Source organism: Glandiceps talaboti, chromosome 2 (assembly GCF_964340395.1).
Source record: "Glandiceps talaboti chromosome 2, keGlaTala1.1, whole genome shotgun sequence".
In the NCBI taxonomy this organism is placed as follows: domain Eukaryota; kingdom Metazoa; phylum Hemichordata; class Enteropneusta; family Spengelidae; genus Glandiceps; species Glandiceps talaboti.
The window spans coordinates 9230761-9251221 of record NC_135550.1 but is presented as its reverse complement, the minus strand read 5'-3'; the positions used below and the strand labels follow the sequence as shown (position 1 = coordinate 9251221).

General features: G+C 33.8%; 1 protein-coding gene across 1 annotated transcript in view; it reads left to right on the top strand.

Annotated features, from left to right (window-relative positions):
* LOC144443812 (serine/threonine-protein kinase Nek9-like) overlaps nt 1-20461 on the top strand; it is a 101845-nt gene that overhangs the window by 37533 nt on the left and 43851 nt on the right. The window contains exons 20-21 of the mRNA XM_078133364.1: nt 2416-2652; nt 7719-7772. Coding sequence (XP_077989490.1) covers nt 2416-2652; nt 7719-7772 — 291 coding nt within the window. The remainder of the gene's footprint in view (nt 1-2415; nt 2653-7718; nt 7773-20461) is intronic.

Below are 20461 nucleotides of genomic sequence, written 5' to 3'. Positions count from 1 at the left end.
TATCTCGAATTTCAATTTGGTAGCCAAGAAAAATGCAAATCTTTGGTCTTGGAACAGGTATCGTGGCTATTCAGAACACAACAGTTGGACAGCATGTATAGAATTCTGTGAAAGTTTATTCAAAGATGGCACCTTTAACATGCTCTAGGTATACAAAATGGCTGCCATTTGACGAGAACATTCTGTACTCCTTTGTTCGAGCTGATAAAACATTTCTTGAAAATAACTTCTCCAAATGTCAATCTGTATAAAAATGGCACAAAACTCCTAACAATTCATATCATATGTCTTGCGTATAATCTCATCAACAAAAATTACGAAGATCAACCTATCATAAAATCAGCCATCAAAAATCTTGCACTACTAATTTTAAATGAAAATTTCTACTCACAAAATTTTAGATATGAATCCCAAATTGTAGTACACCTCTAACAATACTGATCAAACATCAGCAAATATTTAGGATTGACTTCCAAGAATATTTTGACTACAGTGAATAGAAATTTTCATTTGATACTGTAAACCCAAAGTCCAGGAACGTTCATTCTCATATATATTATTGTTAACAAGTGGATCATGTCATAAATTAGTATTTCACTCTCAAGCATATAATTCATGTTAGATCTTATGTGTCCAAGTCAAACCCTTATAAGTTTATTCCTTCTTTTATTGGTTTCCATTTTAAATCATCATCATAGCTAACATTTCTTTAAGTAGAATTTATGGTGTATCATATTCATCCTGCCCAGCCCTCTCAAGTCCAATACCATCTGTTCATCAGTTTAGAATGCAAACTTCTAGTATTAAATGGTTATACCATGTTGATGCTTCCAACCCAGTCCTCTCAAAGCACTCACCGAAAATTTTCAGAGTGAAATTGTACCTTTGTAGTTACATTTTCTTAAATTGTTGAGTTACACTTTACCATCAGATTCCCCATCACCAAATGATTCTTCTTTGATTCACATCGTAATTCATGTTTTTCATGACCATTTCTATGTCAATTAGTCAAACACCAACTATAATGTTGTGTGATTGTCATTGTCGTTCTCAACATCTTGCGTTTAATTTACGTCACACTCATTCTTTTTGACTGTCCAAGTCTCTCAACTATCACTCTGTCTGTCTGATTGCACGCTATTCTAGTAATACACATTTCGTTTTGTATACATTAAATTGAATCATGTTCAATTCCATTTGTCAGTTCCTTCAAGTTTGCCACCATCTGACACCATCTAATATTGTTTTACGATTGTTACCTCATAATTTACATTCCTTGTTCAAGAATTATGTTGTGTCCTGTTAATGTTTACCGTCCAGTTTTCACATATGTAACACCATTTAATGTGGTTTCAATTGCAGGCTGTCATAATTTACATTCTTTTGTGTTATTTATGTTGCATCTAACGGTCTTGTTGAGTGGTAGTGTCCGTTTGTCCACCTCTCTCTAAATCCAACACCTCATAATTTTCTTAGACTGCATACTATCGTTTATCGTACATAAATTATGTTGTGTGTTGTACAGTTTTACTGTCCATCTCTCTTTATCGTTAACACCATCTAATTTAGTTTCGATTGCATACCATGATAATTTATATTCCTGCCCATATGATATATCTATAGTTCACATTTTAAGTCGAGGTCTATGTTCCGTGATAAATTATAAAAGAAACTATTTTCTTATTTCACTGTAAAGCCAACTCTCCACTTTAACAAATAGTTATTGTTGATGTCATAATGTGATAGAATTAAATGAACAACTTCCTCATTCTTAGAATTTTTAGCCCCACTGGGCATCACCAAGATGAGACTGAAGGAATAGCTCTCATCCGGCCATGTGTTTGTCATTTATGTTACTGTGACATACTCAGGCTGATTTCAGTCAAACCTTTTTTTAGCCTGTCTACATCTCTGGTCTGTGTCTGTGATAGCTCTCACCTACATTGCTGGTGACTCACACAAGTCAAATCAGATATCTTTTGACAAACACTGATTTCAAGCAAACCTGGCACAAAGGTGACTCACACTGGTACACTGATATCTTTTGAGAAACAGAAGATGATTTCATTCAAACTTGGGACAAATGTAATATAGAGTAGAGAGTGTGAAAGTGTGTCACTTTATTTCAGGCTTCATTAACACGATACAATTAATGAACTGTAGTTTTTCCAGTATCTAATTTTTAAAAGCCCCTCAATGTAACAAGATAGTTAAACTTGTAGTAAACATGTAGACCGATTCAATGATATTCTGAAATCAAAGAAAGTGAGTACAATTTTAAGACATTCCATATGAAGTCAGTAATTTTCAGCAGTGTATTTAGAACAGAAAGTGTTGTCATGGAACCAAAATGGCAAACAGTACACAAACAGATAAAGTTTGATGGATTATGTACATCTTGTTTTGTGTCATCAGGAGTTAGACGATGCTGAGTACATTCCAATGAAGACACACTCAGAAAACCAGCAAGATATCAATAATGGCAGCATTGGTTTTTGTGCTAGCAGCCAATCCATTCCGATTGTACCACCATTGGATCTAGGGAGTCTAAAGGACACTGGTTCCTCTGTAGAGTCCATCAAAGAAATTACACATCATGAAATCGACTTTCTACGGTCAAAAGTACATCACTTAACGCTGGAAAATGACAAGGTGAGTGAATTGTGCAATGTATGTAGGTGAATTAGTTCAGTAGTGTTGGAAGGTTGGTACTGAATGTTTTTGTCAATGCAAGTATTGACAATGTTTCTGTCCTGATGAAGGTGCACTCTAGCAGCTGATAATGTGTTCATAAAGGGTAGTACATTGGAAAACTTTCCTTGAATTTTTCCACATACATAATACCAAAGCATGCCCCCCCCCCCTTCCAAAAAAACCCCAGGCTTTACATGATATGTATTCTTAAGATATAGTATATTTACTGAAAATCGGTAATCATGCAAATGACTCATTAATATTCATGCCTGTTTCCCAAAACCTAAGCACTTCTTATCATTACCATATGGAAGATGTGTAGCAAGTTTCATCAGAATTAATGCAGTAGTTTTTGAGATATGTCCACAGACATGTCAGACACAGACAGACAGACATACAGGCAAACAGACAGACAGACAGACAGACAGACAGACAAAAGTATAACATAACCTTTCCTTACTGAAGGTAAGAATTGCAAAATTTTCACAAACATTTCTCCAGCTCTCAACAAATGTATAAGAAGACCAACAGCTTATAAAATTTGAATATATAAACATCAGGTTTTGGACATATGATTTGTTGTGGCATATTTTTTTGTCGTGACTCGTCACAAAGTAACAGGAAGGATGTATCACCATATTAAACTTATCTTGGTTTCAAATAAGATTTTGTCACATGAAAGTTTGTATATAAAGTTGTGTGCCAAATGAGAAATAAGAATTGTTCACCATCTTATTTCCAAGCAAATAGACATTATCAATCTTTGTATCTTTGTCAAATATTTCGTTATGCAGTTTTATCACTTTTCATTGTAAAAAAGTACATAAATTTTGAAATGATTTTCATATTTTTTGTGATCACCTGTGCTTTGTAATGTTTGTATCAAAACTCAATGATTTTTCCAAAGTATAAGGTATTAACTACAGAAATCTGCCTCATGTACATCCTGTCTTGATTTACACGAACCAGAAGTTGTCTTTCAATCCTGCAATAAAGGGAATGAAAAAGTGCTGCTGTAATATTTCTGTCAAAGAATCACCGTTCTTAAAGTAATACTGATGATATTTGATGAGATGATTATTTTGCCAGAATCAACAACATATATGGAAATGACATTGACCTTCAGACGAATTCACATAGAGAGACGACAGTTTCTTTCATATGCAAAATACCACTGTCTCAGATTAGTTTGTCGAATACATGTTGAGAAAATAAAAAAAAAGTACATTTCATTAACAAGATCTAACAAATGACAGTTTTCTTTCACATGCTAAATATCACTGTCTCGGGTAATTTTGCCAAATAGATGTTGAGCAAATAAAAGGATAAAAGTTCATCGACAAGATTCAAGATCAAACAAACGACAGTTTCTTTCAACTGATTAATATCATAGATTGTTTTGCCAAATTACACGACATTGTTGAAGAGAAAATATAAAGTAAATTTTGATTCGGATTGAAAAATGTCAATCAAGATCAAACAGACTACACTTTCTTTCATATGCAAAATGTACCCCATCTTGGATTATTATTACCCTGTGGTACATGGTGAGAACGTTGAATATGAAACCTGATCTGAATGACACTGACCCTGAATCAAGATATTAAAAATACAATTATTTCTTTGAAATGCAAAGTACCTCATTCTCAGATCATTTTGATATCTACATGGTGAGAAGATCAAAAGATAACTTTCAAAAAATGAAAGGATTAATGGGTCATAGAGCAAAGGTCAAGGTCAAAGCCAGTGCTAATATTTTTGCTACTACCGACCTGGTAGTCATTGATGTCAACATCTATAATTCATCAAAAAAAAAACCCATTATTGTAAGCAATAAATCCAGACCCCAGGCTGAGAAATCGAGAAAGTGTGCACAAAATATGATATGGGATTTACCCAGTGTACTGTACGTAGAGAGGGAAATTGCGGATAGTGGTATGATACGTCTTTCAGTGTGCACAAAATATGATATATGCTATACACATGTACACCAGGGATTTAGATGGTGTACGTAGTGAGTGAAATTGCGAAAAATGGTACAGTACTGTTCCTCTCCCTTCTTGTCAGGATGGCAGGATTTTTGCATCATGATAGTCACACCAACAGTTTTTCGAACTCGGAAACATGTTTTAATCTTTAAAAAATAATCTTATATGATAGTATTTATTTATGATTGTACAGATTATTAATTTGACTAAAGGGCACTATTTGATGTTGATCAGGCTATAGAGAATATATTCATGCACTGCTATAGTGTATTTTGTTGCCATGATTTCCTGTTGTTTCCAAGTTTTCAATCAACAATGGAGCAGTGAATTTTCTCCACTACAAAGGCTCATGGCAGCAGCATTGAATGTCTGAACATTGTGCACCTTAAATTTGAAGGATTACAATGTTCTGACGTTGCTCATAACTTTAGGAGAGATGGGGTATATTTCTCGTGCTTTTCTCCATGTATATATGCCATCCCTTGTTTATGTTTTGTAGACCATTGATCTGAAAAGTAAAATGTAGTTCTGGGTGTACTTGGAGAGTCTGAAATAGAGTCCTTTATTATTCTGTCCCCAGTTATTTATGGTCTAAAAAGCCTTATTTGTGAACTATAAAATTTTCCAAAAAGACAATTGTCTCTGAATATTATTAAAAGTACACAGTCTGTACACATTGTCTTGTCAGATTATGTATGTTCAACTTGATGGAAAGGACAGATTTTGTAAGGTCTGTGCATCTCCTGAAAAAGAGATTTGGTGGTTTTTAGGAAGATGTGAAATGAACTGTCAATACCTTAATTTGCCAATAACAACAAGAGTAGCAGTTCTACTACTTGGTAACACTGTAAATAATTGATCTAGAGGTTTTGACTTTATGTTGTTTACACACATCTACACAGACTGACAGACGGACGGATGGTTACCATGCCTATATCACTACCGAACCTACAGTTCCATTACACAAAATCAGTAGGCTTTGTCACAGCTCTTTCTATGGAAATGATGAAAATAAGAATGTGAAATAAGTTCGTGTCAAACGAGCTAATATATACAAATATTTGTCGGACTGAATATGATGTTGCCATGTGCATGGTAGTAAAGTAGCCACAGTGTAAATAATTAGGATTACTAGCATTCACATAAATTATCCTGTAGTGCCGTGATCCCCTCTTGATCCGTTCTAAATACAAACAGTCTCATATGCATACAGTATAATAAAAACACATCAATTTTAGGAACGTGTTCTATAAAATGATGCAATAAATTAGATAAGGAGTGAATTAGGCTAGTTTTTATGGCAAAAGACCCTTCATGGTTTTACAATGTTGATTTGTTGTATAAACAATATTTTTAGCAAGGCTTTGGAACCCTGGTAACAGAAAGGGGTGGAGCAGGTAAACTGGTGTGGTTTCCTTACAGTGACCAAATGTTTGTTACAAAACCCTAATAAAATAACTTGGGGGGGGGGGGGACTGAGGTAGATTTTATTATATACATGTATTTGTATATAGATCAATGATATGAAAATAAGTTTCAAAAAGTTATTTAAAAGTTCAATTCTAAAACTGGTAGGCTGATGATGTTCAATATTTGGTCAGGGTATGTCTAGGGTTTTGTTTTTGGGACCCTGGTAAAATAAAATGACTTGGGAAATCAGGTAGAAATTTTTTAATGTAATCAGAGATATGAAAATAAGTTTTAAAAAGTGGTTTGGTCTAAACAGTTCACTTCTAAAACTGTTGGGTTGTGATGTCTAATATTTGGTCAGGATGTGTCTAGGGGTGTCTAAATGATGACTTGACTATTAAAGGCAGGTTGATCCTTTTAAATTAGATCTAAAAATGATTTATATTAAACATAATTGCAAAATTTGACTGAAAAAGGTGTAATTTTAGATCAAAAATATTTTTTAAAAAGTACAGAATGGTTTGAAGGTTGATTTTGATGCTTCTAAGGATGTCTATATGAAGATTTATATCAAGACAAGGTGTAAAGGCTGATTCATGATATGCAAATTAGATTTTTTTTTTAAAGTGATTTTTGGTCAGAATTCAAACTCAAAAAAACTACAAGGTAGATCACTTTGAAATTTGGCTTGGATGTTTCCAACAGAAATTCTGCACAAGATGACCTCATCATTGATATACAAATCAGGGTTGAAAGGTGTAGTGTTTGGTCAGAAAATTAAAACCCAAAAAATTACTTCACTGATTGGATTGAAATTATATTGGGATGTTTCTGGGGGTGTTTAGATGAAGAATTGTTAAAGGCATTATGATGTCCACCATTGATATGCAAATTAGGTCTAAACATGTAGATTTTGAAAAGTTGGAATGAGGCTGAAATTTGTAAGAATGTTGTAGATTTGCCTAGCTTAAGACATAATGCAAGACATGTTGAAACAACAGTTGGAAAATATATATACACTTGATATAGTGATATATGTGTTTACATTTTGTAGCTCATGAAAGTTGACCTAGCTAGCATACCTTGTTTATAAATCACTTTGTTTTGAGTGCAGTGGACTCATAAGTTTGTGGAAAAATATAAAATGTCTGAATACAGGACTTGAATCAAAACTGTTTCAATGAAATATTATTAGTGGAAAGTACTGGAGAATAGAAATTAATACAGGACGCTATAAGATATAGTTAGTAGCGATAAAGTTGATGTGACTATGGAACTTTTGTCTGAATCATTCAGATATAAAAGTGTTGACACAAAGTTAGAAAGACACTTGAAAATTACACACTTGAAAGTTTTTTAGTAAATTCTTTTACAGAAGTTTAGTCAAAAAATGTGACAAAATTCATGAAGGATTCAAAAACTGATTGTTTGTGTTACTTATTAATATTTTGATTTTACGATTTACTGTGATTTGAAAATTACACATTTTGGAGTAAATTCTCATAGGTCTCCGAGATATTCAACTAGATATTTGGCAAAATTTTATAGACAGATAAGATATTATTTTGCTTATATAAATTTTGATTTTTACAATTTTCTGTGATTTTTTTTTTTTTTGTCTTTCAGCTTCTGAAAACAGTCAGTGAACAGGAAGAAAAGATACATGTGTTAGAAAGCAAGGTACGTCAGTTAGAAGAGAGCCAGGCAATAAGAGACTAAAATAAAGTTAGCAGAAAACCTGTCTGCCTGCCTGCCTGCCTGCCTCTATCATGTGTTGTTCTACTCCATCCATCCATTCATCCATCCGTCCATCTAAATCTCGTATCTTTCAAGTTCACCGACAGCACCTGTGTTGTTCTTCCTTATAGCCTGAGTCGGCCATTCTACATCATCATTATCATCCATTTATCATCATTTCTGTCATCATCTCTAATTGTTGTTGTCGTTATTTTAATTGCCAAATCTGTATGTGTCAGGCTAACATCTATCATTACTGAAGCATCACTACACTCTCATCTGTTTTAATCCACTTCGGCTCAAGCTGCAGTTTGTTTTTTTTTCCTCAACAACTGCACACAAGATTTTTGTTCGAAAATCAATACGCACTTTAAAAGAATCAATCCCCCCGGGGAGAGGTACACTTTTTCACTTTTCAAGGGCGTTGACTCCATTCTAATCATGTGTGTAAGCTGTGTCTCCATTTCAATAGCTAAATGGAGTGATGTTGGAAAAACTATTCTAGATCAGTAGGCTGTAAAGAAACTCCCGCCATTTTCAAGGATTGTGTGTTATGTTTAGAGAATTATTGATCTTGCTTCTCACAAAGAAACACACTAGGAGTGGAGATTGATTACATGCAGTGTTATTGACAGGAAATTTTTTCTCCATCATATCACTTGTATAAAGCAGTCAATCAAATGGTTCAATGACCTACAAGCTTTTCATCCTCTATATAAACCAATTCAAAATGCATAGATGCTTTTTCTGTACATTTTTCCTTCATCTGTGATATTTTGTCATTCAAAAGTTGTGTTTAACATTTTAGTTCATTTTCGTCACTGCCTGTCTATTACTGTAAATATTTTCCCGCTCAAAACTTTTGTCAGTAATCGTTCTATTATCTGTGCTTGTCAAGACATGGAAAATGTGCCAGTTTGTAGTTTCTCACTAAAAACATCTGTCAGAAATCAGGCATTTTTTTTTTGCTTCCGAAAAGAATGAAAACTTACTAATCAAATATTTTCCAGGTCAAAACTTTTGTCAGAACTCATCCCATTGTCTGTGCTTTTCAGAAAATGGAAATTTGTCTTTCCCGCCTAAAATTGCTGTCAGAAATTAGTGCACTATCCTTACCTTTCTTGTGTGTCGTGTTTAATTTTTGCCAAAACTATCCATCAAACTGTGTTGTTTATAAATACATATTCAAAACTTCTGTCAGAAGAAAAGGTTTTGGAAACAATTTTACTTTTCTCAAAAAGTCTTGACTGTTGTCACGTGATTTGTGTCTAATATGCTGTCGATTCATTCTGTGCCTGTGTCTCACATTTCTGTTTTGTGATTTTTTTAAAATAGGGAACCCGAATCTAGAAATATCCAGTGATATCGGTATGATATATCCATACAAATATGAAATTTGTCATCATAAATATGAAAAAAATATATGCCGAGTGATATGTTAATTAGATTTTTAATTTGCTCTGTTAATGTTACACAATATGTTTTAAGCCTAAGGCATATGGTAAACTTATCTCTCATACATTTAATTCTTTCCGAGAATTCTATGTACGTACAAGCTGTGGGCTTTTGTGTTCAGATCAATTTTGAAACAGACTTTCCAATGTTATGACTTTGCATTTATCAGTTTCTTTTGTGCAAGTCCATTTTCAATATTGGCTAACACACCAGAATACCTTGACCGTCTCACAGCTGAGTATGTTAATAACAGGTTTATTGGATCCCTGCTGTCTAGCCTGTCTAATATGCAATTAAATGACTCGTAATCCTCGGAATCAGATGAAGATTTCATTTGTCGCTTTAACTCTCCGCACATATGATACGACAATGTTTTAATTTGACATGACTGCTTCTGTGCCTCTTTTCAATGTTTAAGCTATAATAACTCTCAACACAGTACATTACCAATTTTTGACTACCAACAGTGGCTCACATTTTGGCTCGAGAGAGCATTTTGGCAGATATACAATTTTTGACAGTATTAACTTAAATATGCTCTTTTCGATATTGTAGTTGGAAAGAACATTTTTCATTTAATACTGTGAGGGCATTTATTTTGACTCTGAACTTATTTTAACTTATTTTAGTTGAAAAAAAAATGTGCCAAATCCAGTGTGAAAATGGAATCACTTTCACATATACTCTGAATAATCAAAAGGTAGATTTATTTCAAATCAGTGCATTTACTCACAAAAAACTGGTGTACCAATAGTCATATATGTATACTGTTTGAGGCAAAAAAGATTTTATCCACTAAACTAAAGTGGGGTCAAAAGGTGAAAAGTTGTCTTTCAGCAAAAATTGTTGGATGCCAAAGTAAATACATTCAATGTATTAGATGTATGTCAGCTAGCTACAAGTAACAAATATTACCCCAGCCTTAATATTCAATCTCCCACTGGGGATGAAGGGGGGGGGGGGGGGGTGTTAGATATGTTTGTACACAAAAAACTACTAGTGGAATAAAACAGAATGTAAGTCAAGATACTAGATATTTCCATCACACACTTAAAACCACACATTGCCATACCATATTTAGAATAGTGCAAGTATTATAAAACATCTCACAAAGATTTCTGGATACATAAAGAGGAAATTTTGAAAGTTTTGCCTATTTAAAAGCATAATACATTCATACACCAGTAATAATAATAATGCAAGAACTGTTATTCCACACCCAAAGCTTAGCATGCCAATCCAAGAACTAAACTAATAGAACACCAAGTGTAACTTTATTATTAAAAGTCAAGAGAACATCTCAAAATCCTAGCAAGACATAATGTGTGTAGTGTGTGTGAGCGTGCATAGCAATTATACACTTGACTCTGTAATGGAAATTCATGCCTCAAGGTCAAAAACCTTGATGTTTGAAGTGTAAGATTGATTGATAGATTGCATCTGTACTTGACAAATGAGTATGAATGATTTTAGATGAACGAACGGTACCATCATTTGTGTACTCAATTGTTAAGTCCATATGACACTCTGAATAGTACATATTGTGGCCATCTTGTGGGTTTATTGGTAATGCCCTTCAACGCTGACTCAGTTTAAAACTTCTAAACTTCATTCATACCCTTTATAATTCTATAGTTTGTTAATATTGAGATGAAGTAGATAAGATAAGTACAGTCGCTAGCAGTGCTAGGAATGATTTCTTACACTCATATTTAGGTTATATGACCACATAACAACTCTAGACGTGTCACATGGTGTAACAACTATAGAGCTGCTATATTGCAGAGCTGTCATACAACCACTGGGATACTATATAGAGCTTTGTATAACCACATATCCACCATAGATCTGTCGTTCGATGCAACGTATACAGAATGCAAATGTAGAGGTGTTTATAGAGCTGTTAGACAGCCACTAGCCTACCATAGAGCTATCACTGAACCACATTACAACTATATACATAGTTGTCATACAACCAACCACAAAGCTACCATACAGCCACATATGTAGCTACCATACAGCTGTCATTATATAACCACAGAGCTACCACAGAGCTGCCATACAACCACGTAGCTACCATACAGGTGTCACTTGATTATAGCTACCATATAGATGTCACTATAACCACATAGCTGCCACACAGTTGTCACACAACCAGACCATACAGCTACCGTACAGCTATCACTGGGTGTACATAGCTGCTACACAGCTGTCATACATTGTACAACCATACACCTACCATACAACCACACAGCTACCATACAACCACACAGCTAGTACCATAAAACCACACAGCTAGTACCATACAACCACTACAGCTAGTACCATACAACCACACAGCTAGTACCATACAACCACACAGCTAGTACCATACAACCACACAGCTACCATACAACAACACAGCTACCATACAACCACACAGCTACCATACAACAACACAGCTAGTACCATGCAACCACACAGCTACCATACACCCACACAGCTAGTACCATACCACTATAGCTAGTACCATACAACCACATAACTAGTACCATACAACCACACAGCTAGTACCATACCACTATAGCTAGTACCATACAACCACATAACTAGTACCATACAACCACACAGCTAGTGCCATACCACTATAGCTAGTACCATACAACCACATAACTAGTACCATACAACCACACAGCTAGTACCATACAACCACATAGCTAGTACCATACAACCACATAGCTAGTACCATACAACCACATAACTAGTACCATACCACTACAGCTAGTACCATACAACCACACAGGTAGTACCATACAACCACACAGCTACCATACAACCACACAGCTAGTACCATACAACCACACAGCTAGTACCATACCACTATAGCTAGTACTATACAACCACATAACTAGTACCATACCACTATAGCTAGTACCATACAACCACACAGCTACCATACAACCACACAGCTAGTACCATACAACTATACAGCTAGTACCGTACCATAGCTAGTACCATACAGCTATACAGCTAGTACCATACAACCACATAACAACTGTACAGCTGTCATAGTGTAAAAAAAAACAAGTATAAGACACACCTGTGACAGTTCTCAGATACACTGACACTCTACCTGTAATTTGCTATAAGTTTTATATATTCATGCACTGTCAGCCACATTTCACTGTCTGTAACTATTTAATCGGGAAGACATTCAAGTCAAACATCATAGTATAGTGTTTTCTTTTTTGTGCAAGCCAGCGTGGTAAATACAGAACACGCATTAGGCGTTGTATCTAGAAATCATTGAAGTTGAAAACCAAGCTGAGGATATTTGATAACCTTAGTTATCTAGGGAATTCTTCACTTAGTGAAACCATCCATCATACAAGACATCAAGGTTTACTAAACTTGTGTTACCAACACAGTGAACTTGACAAAATACTCATTTTGGTGTGTTCCAGAGGGAGACACCAAACACATATGTATAGACTGTAATTACACTTCCATGGATAAAGTGAACTGTGGATATTGTCAGTTTTCAAGGGCATGGCCAAGGAGTACAAATATACAGCTGAACTTACAATAGTGTAGGCTTTAGTGATCAAACATGTCGTATTTATAGAGCCACATCCAGCCGTGGATTTATCAACAACAAAATTATGCAAAGTAACCTTTCTTTAATTAGTTTAGTAATTAATTAACTTTGATGGCCTGATATAATATGATTGATATAAAAAAAGTTTGTGACATGGCAAATGTACATATTTGTATAAAAATCACAGCAATTTCGAACTCTAACACTATTATAATTTTGGCTGTAGAATTACAGCAATTTTAAACTCAACACTATTATGATTTTGGCTGTAGAATAATTCCCAACACTTTGAATTTTGGCTGTACCATTACTGCCATTTTAAACGCAACACTATTTTAATGTAGGCTATCCAATTACAGCAATTTTAAACTCAACACTTTTATGATTTTGGTTGTAGAATAAATCTTAACACTTTTGTAATTGTGGCTGTACAATGACAGTTTTCAGGAGTCTTTTTAAACTGGGTAAACGACCTTTTGTGACTTGCACTCAAGAGATTAACAAGATATACAACTAGATGTCCTCTTGTGATTATTTGACTCCATGGATAAAAAAAAACACGTGACAATCATTCAATTATTATTCCACTATCATAATAATATCAGACCTTTCGTTATATTGCTTTATGAACAACTGTTAAATATGGTGTTACTGAAAGTGAACGTTATCAAATTTTCATCACAATTTGTAAATAATTTATCAAATCATAAAAAAGTCCTAAAATTTTTTATCAAATCTAAAAAATGTTGGTGTCAATTTATTATAGCCATGCTTCAAACAGTCTCACTTTCATGAAATTATTGAAAAATTTTCCAATCTGAATCCAATGGCGTGACATGTAGTTCTGACTCATGTGAGTTATATATATTGCCTGATACGGGGTAATATTTTATTCCCTCTGTTTGATTTGATACCCTTATTGCATGTTAAGTCTGAATATTATTGATTCACGATTCATTAAACAAGCATATGTACATACTATGATATTGTAGTCTGCGCACAAAATGAAATATTGAACATACAGCCAGAAATTACCAGTAATGAAACAAAAATAACAAAGCACATTAAAAAAAAACTACTGGAACCTGAATTGAGCTAAAAAAGCAATATATTGATATTAAAAAGCCAACTGTTGGCAGCTTTTCAATACAAAATATGTCCGTGTCATGTTTCTGATTAGCTTGCTGCAGGTGGTACCATATTTCTTTTATAGTATATAACATAATCGAACAAAAAAAAAAATCATTAAAATCATTAAAGGCAGCCGTATTGCTGTGTCATTGAACTTGTGTTAGAACAAGGTTGAACGACCTTTTTTCCACACCCACATCATAGTCTTATCTTGTCAAATGTTGGACACACTTCTCAATTTCATCTCTGGGTGTTTTCCACTGGAGTCAAGGAGACGCGACCTCAATCTCTGATGTGTGGAGAATTCATCTGAATTTTGCCAGTGGCCATTTCTGTTATATCAATCTGATGAGATAAAGATGTAAAGCCTTAATTTCGCATGATTTGTAGGAGAGGCTCATTGATATCAATTCTGTGTGAGTTGATTATGCTATTATTCACCATCTGGAGCACACTGTCTGATTGATTTCGTGGTCTTTTTAGAATTCTTCTTTTTGTGTGCAAGTCATTCTCAGTTCTTCTCAATCACTTTGTAGTGTTTAATACTGGATTCATTTTTTTTGTCATCGATAAAACCACATTAAATTTGAAGGATTAAATTACTATTTGATTTTACCTTTGATCAACCATGGCTTATATGCAAAGTTTAATAATACATGTGTTCATCTGAGTTTAAATCCCAGGTTTTCCTCATGGGTGTTACAACCCATAACACCAAGCGTTTTCTGTATGTACCACAATAGTTTATAGCATCCATATCAAGTGTAAAAGTATACTGTTTCATTTGCTAATACAACCCATAACACCAAAGTAAAGCATTTTCTATATGTACCACAATCGTTTACAGCAACCATTACAAGTGTAAAAGTATACTGTTTCATTTGCTAATACAACCCATAACACCAAAGTAAAAGCATTTTCTGTATGTTTCACAATCGTTTATAGCAACCATTACAAGACAATGTAAAAGTATATTGTTTCATTTGCTAATACAACCCATAACACCAAAGTAAAGCGTTTTCTGTATGTATCACAATCGTTTATAGCATCCATGTCAAGTACAACCCATAACACCAAAGTAAAGCATTTTCTGTATATACCACAATCGTTTATAGCATCCATATCAAGTGTCAAATATACTCTTTCATTTGCCAATTGACCACATTAGAAAGGCCACATGCTAGGCTTGTAAATAAACCAATTGAAAGAGTATACTTTTACACTCGATATGAATACTATAAACAAGTGCAGCACATTAAAGAGGAAGTGATTTACTTCAGTGTTATTCATTGTATTTTATCAGTGGAGCCATATTATGATTTACATAAGATCATACTTTTGTTCTAGACTGACTTTTTTCTGTAGTAGCTCTGACAGACAACTGTTTTTTCACACCTAAATTCTGATCCTAATCCAAACTGGGTCTTTAAAAGCCAGATGTTTAAATCCCATGATCTAGCAAATTCAGCATTTTCTTATCAGGTCGAAGCTATAAGGATTAGATAAGAACATTGTTTTGTTCGTGAGGACCAACTTATTGAATAGCTCTGTCAAACATCTGTTTCTTTCAAAATCCATGCCCAGCATGGGTATCATTATATCGCTGAAATGTCCAGGTTGTTGAACTCGAAAAACATACGGCAGTGTTACCGAAGAGTATATAGAACAATTCCATTGTATTACGTTGACTAAAATTAGTATTTTCTAGAAGCATATGTTTGTGTGGAGATTAAGCATAGTAGATATTTGTAAAAACACACCAAATGTAACTACAGACACAACATGGATACCTTTCAGGTTATTATTTGCATATTTCTGAATCTGTTTTCAACTAGCACAGGTTAGAATGTGTCCTGTTTCATACACTGCAGCATGACAGGCCATTAAATGTGGTATGAAAATCAACAACTAAATCTCCCTTTCATATCCGTATATGCAAGAATTGGGGGAGGTGCTGGTGGCCAGCTCTGGTGGGGGGTGTGTAACCAATGCTGGAAACCCCAGGCCCCATTTTCGACCGACTTTGACCAAAAATCAATACCCACATTTCAGACCATTACACAGGTTTTAAAAAGATGAAATTTAGACCTAAATACATTTTCCTTTAATATAGGAGGCAACACTTTAGGGCAATGAATGGTAGTTATGATTTGGTGAGGGACAATGGGCCACATCTTAGACCAAGCAAAATTGAAAATACTGCAATGAGGTCCCCATTTTAGACTCTTCAGCTCAAAAAAACAGACGCCATTTTAGACCAAAGGGCTAGAAAACCCACCCCCAAAGGGCAGCACATATATGTATACTCAAATAAGGCCCCTTGACCATTGTGAACTATAAACCTTCCTGTAAGTTAGATGTCCATATCTGATGATAAATACTGTTGAAGCTAGCTGTTAGGTAAAAAAAACAAAAACAGAACCACATCACATTACACATGATACATGAGTGCAAGTGTGGCATACCTTGATTATTTGCACAAGTTGCAGTGTTCTCTTTATGAAGATGCAGCAGAAAACTCTGCAAGTACATGTGTTAGCACTCCAAGTACCTACACCACCACTCACAGAGCATGAGGTTCTGTTATCATTTTATACACATGTTTATCCAAAAAAGCAAATTTCTGTATAAAGAAATGCAAGTGTGTGTGCCCATGATTTTGTATGCACAGGAATGATCTTCTTCTCATTTACATATGGGTATGCAATAATGTTTTGATATTACACTGCAGTGCAAATACCAATATTATGTGGGCACACCGATATAAGTAATTACTTACTCATACACAATGATATATAAAATATTATTATCAATACCTCTTCAAAGTGAAAACATAGCTAGAGTTACTATTACAATGGCACGTACTTATTAAGTAAGTAGTTTGGTTTCTAACATTTTATGAAGAAATATTTTTTTCATAACGAGTAAATAAAAGTATATAGCACACATGTTACATGGTGGTCAACTGACCTCTTGTACTTTGCTATAAATATGACTTCACTTTGTATAAAATATTGACTTGATATAAATATATAATATAAATTTGAATTCCATGTTTAGAAATGTACGTGTGTGTACTTGAAACATGATATGACTTGGCCAATAAAGCTAACTTTAGTACATATCGGTGTAAATCTTCAGCCAGTAAATGGGTACAAAAATAGCCAGCGACAATAAAACTAGATGTATTGTCTTGAATTTCAAACTTATAAATAAAGTAAAAATAACTTGTACATTGGATAGGTATTATACTGATTAATCATTCTGTGTACTGAGACCTATTAATTCATTTTTTTTTTCGTTTTTCATTAATTAATGTTTTAATTACATTGCATTGAGTTTTCTAATTAATTAATAATTTATGAGATTGTATTGGTTCCATCCTGCACCAGTTGATCATAATCATAAATGATAAAATATAACAAAATGCTTTCATCTGAGAAGAAATATTTTATTCTGGTGTAGGTTTTTTTTTTGTGTGTTGAGAAATATGTTACTATTCCCCTGCACCCTGGGAAAATACTGAAGGCCATCTCTGTGGTTCATTTGCCAGTCCATAATTATACCTCTGTGTCTGATTAAAGTTTTCCACTCTCAGTTGTCCACTTGACTTTGTACAAACCATAAAAACCTCTCTAGGTAGTAAAAATGTAGATTTTCTTCTTTTTTTTTATTACGGTCATGGCGACCTACAACGGCTGTTATGCTCAATCAAATATAAGCCCACTCTATAGAGTGATTACTTTCTGTAAGACTGCAAATAAAATCTGCCTCAGTGATTTTCATGTCCTGTAAAATCTATATTTCAAGAAAGGTCACTAAGTTGTAATTTAAAGTACAAATGATTCACATTGACATTCAACCTGACCTTCTATACTTGGCAAGAATTAAATTACACTCCCGAGAATGAAGAAGTATTTTTCCCCCTTTTCCTATCTCTTCATAGCAGTGGAGTGGCTTATCACATGTTTATCTCATATGTGCAATGTCTCCATGTATGCATAAATTATGAGAGAAGATAGCTTCATTGTTCAATAACTGAGATATGTTGACTTTTAGGAGGCAATTGATAGTAGCAAGTCCAGGTACTGCATGGTCTTCATTGTAAATTACACCGACTTGTAATCAAAATGGCACCTGTGTTCTTTCCACTCTGGTTGTTAGCGTAATTATTAAAAATTCCAGTAACATAATCTGAAAGTATAATGAACATATTATTCTTACTGTGATATTAATAACGTGTGTAATATATGTGTAATCAATATATCGTATGTTGTAATTATGAAAATTGATATCTTGACAGTTGTGTATCTTTGTGCCAAGTTTGAATCACATGTTTCTCATTTACATAATTCTAATTAGCATATAGGAAAAAAGGCAACATGGCCAAAATAATGTGTTGTAATACAAGTACACAAAATGCATGTATATCTGTCTGTTGCAATGATGAAAATAATATGACACTGGTATCTTTGTAACAAGTTTGAATCGTACATTTCTCATTTACATCTAATTAACATATATGAAAATGATAACAAAGTTAAAATCATTGGTGTGTTGAAATAAAAGTACAAAAATACATCTATATCTGTGTTGCAGTGGTGAAAATTATCGATTGACAGTTGCATATCTTTTTGCTAAGTGTGAGTCGTACATTTCTCATTTACATCTAATTAGCATATGTGAGATTGTTACACAGGGTATAAAAATGATAACAATGCTAAAAATAATGTGTTTTACAATACAAATACAAAAATGTAATGATGTAATGGTGAAATTAATATATTGATAGTTATATATTTTGTGCCAAGTTTGATTAGTGACTCTCATTTACATCTAATTAACATAAATATGAAAACAGGAAAAAAGCCCAAATCATATGTACGTTGATAATACAAGTACAAAAAAATACGTAGATATCTATCTGCTGTGATGGTGAAAATTATATACTGACAGTTGCAAATATTTGTACCAAGTTTGAATTGAACATGTCTCATTTACATCGAATTAGCATAAATGAAAATGGCAATAAGGCCAAAATAATGTGTTGTAATATAACTTAAAGTACAAAATATACATGGATGTCTATCTGTTGCAAGGATCAAAATTACATTGACGTGGGGTCTTTGTACCAAGTGCGAATCTCATTTACATCAAATTAGCATATATTATAATGGTAACAAGGTGAAAACCATATATGTTGGGTATAATCCAAGTACAACCAACATGATATTTTTTCCTTTGATATTGATGGAAAGTATTTGTAATAGCATTAAGAATAATTGAGAATTCTGTACGTCCTTTTTAGATTTGCTGAAGTAAATTGTTTCTTTTTACTTTGCAATTAAATCAAGTATAATGTATATGTAGTTTCACTTGTCTTTTGTGAGATGCCATGCCTTCATTATTTGACTTGCTGTGAAATCCCTTGAGGCATATTGAAATTAAAAAATATAAAAGGGTGCACTAGTAATAATAATGCATAATTTGTGTTGTTGAAATTATTTATCAGACAATTAATTGCCTCAGGGCACTAGCGTCAGTCTAGTGTAATATTAAAAACAAACCGTTTGAGCACAAAGAATAAAAGAATGCTGAGTATGTTAACATTCTAACAAAAACAAGGCAAAAGTCAAAGAAATAGACTCACCCATACTAACAGTATCTATTATTTATTTATTTATTTTTTTTGAAAATTTTCTTTATCTTGGCCAACATAGTCATAGTGACATAGGGAAACAAATCAATTTTAGCGCATCTTGGGGACCAATTTTCCTGAAATTTCTCCAAATCTCTCCAATCTTTACCTTGTGAAAGCTTGTTCCTCGTCTTTTTGAAATAATACAAGAACTTTAGGGTTCACAAACTTGTTTTCAAGTAAAATCGGCCATCTTTTATTTAACACGGTATCCGGCAGCCATATTGGATTCCAAAATGACTGAACTTTGACATAATTTTGACCTCTGTTTCAAAAAGTTGTATGGCGACCCCTGATTTTTTTGTCTTCTTCTTGATTTCCATCAAGGTGTGAGTTTTATTGAACAGCTAAATTTATGATTTTTATTGCAGTTTAATTTTGTTAACAAAATACTGCGACTCAATAAGATGGCCACTGAGAAGAGTTCAAGAGCGTGACATTTAAGGTGTAAATCAATCTTTCTAGTTTATTTAGAAACCGAGTCAAGGTGTATAAGAAGTAGCGAGTGTGGGGCACTTCATAACAACAAATTTTAAATTTGCTAAAAGAATGTGTGAAAACTGATATTGAAGTTTATACATATTTTTTTGTTAGTGTGATTCAGTGTATTATACACAATGTCATGTGCAGTGTGTGAGTACTCAAAATCACAGTATAAAATTTCAAAAAAGGAGTGAACATCCTGTGAAGTAGTTGTGAAAAAAAGGAACTATGCTTCAGTAAGTGTGAAAGAGTTGTAAAAGGTATACAACCATTGCAAAGTGAGAAACA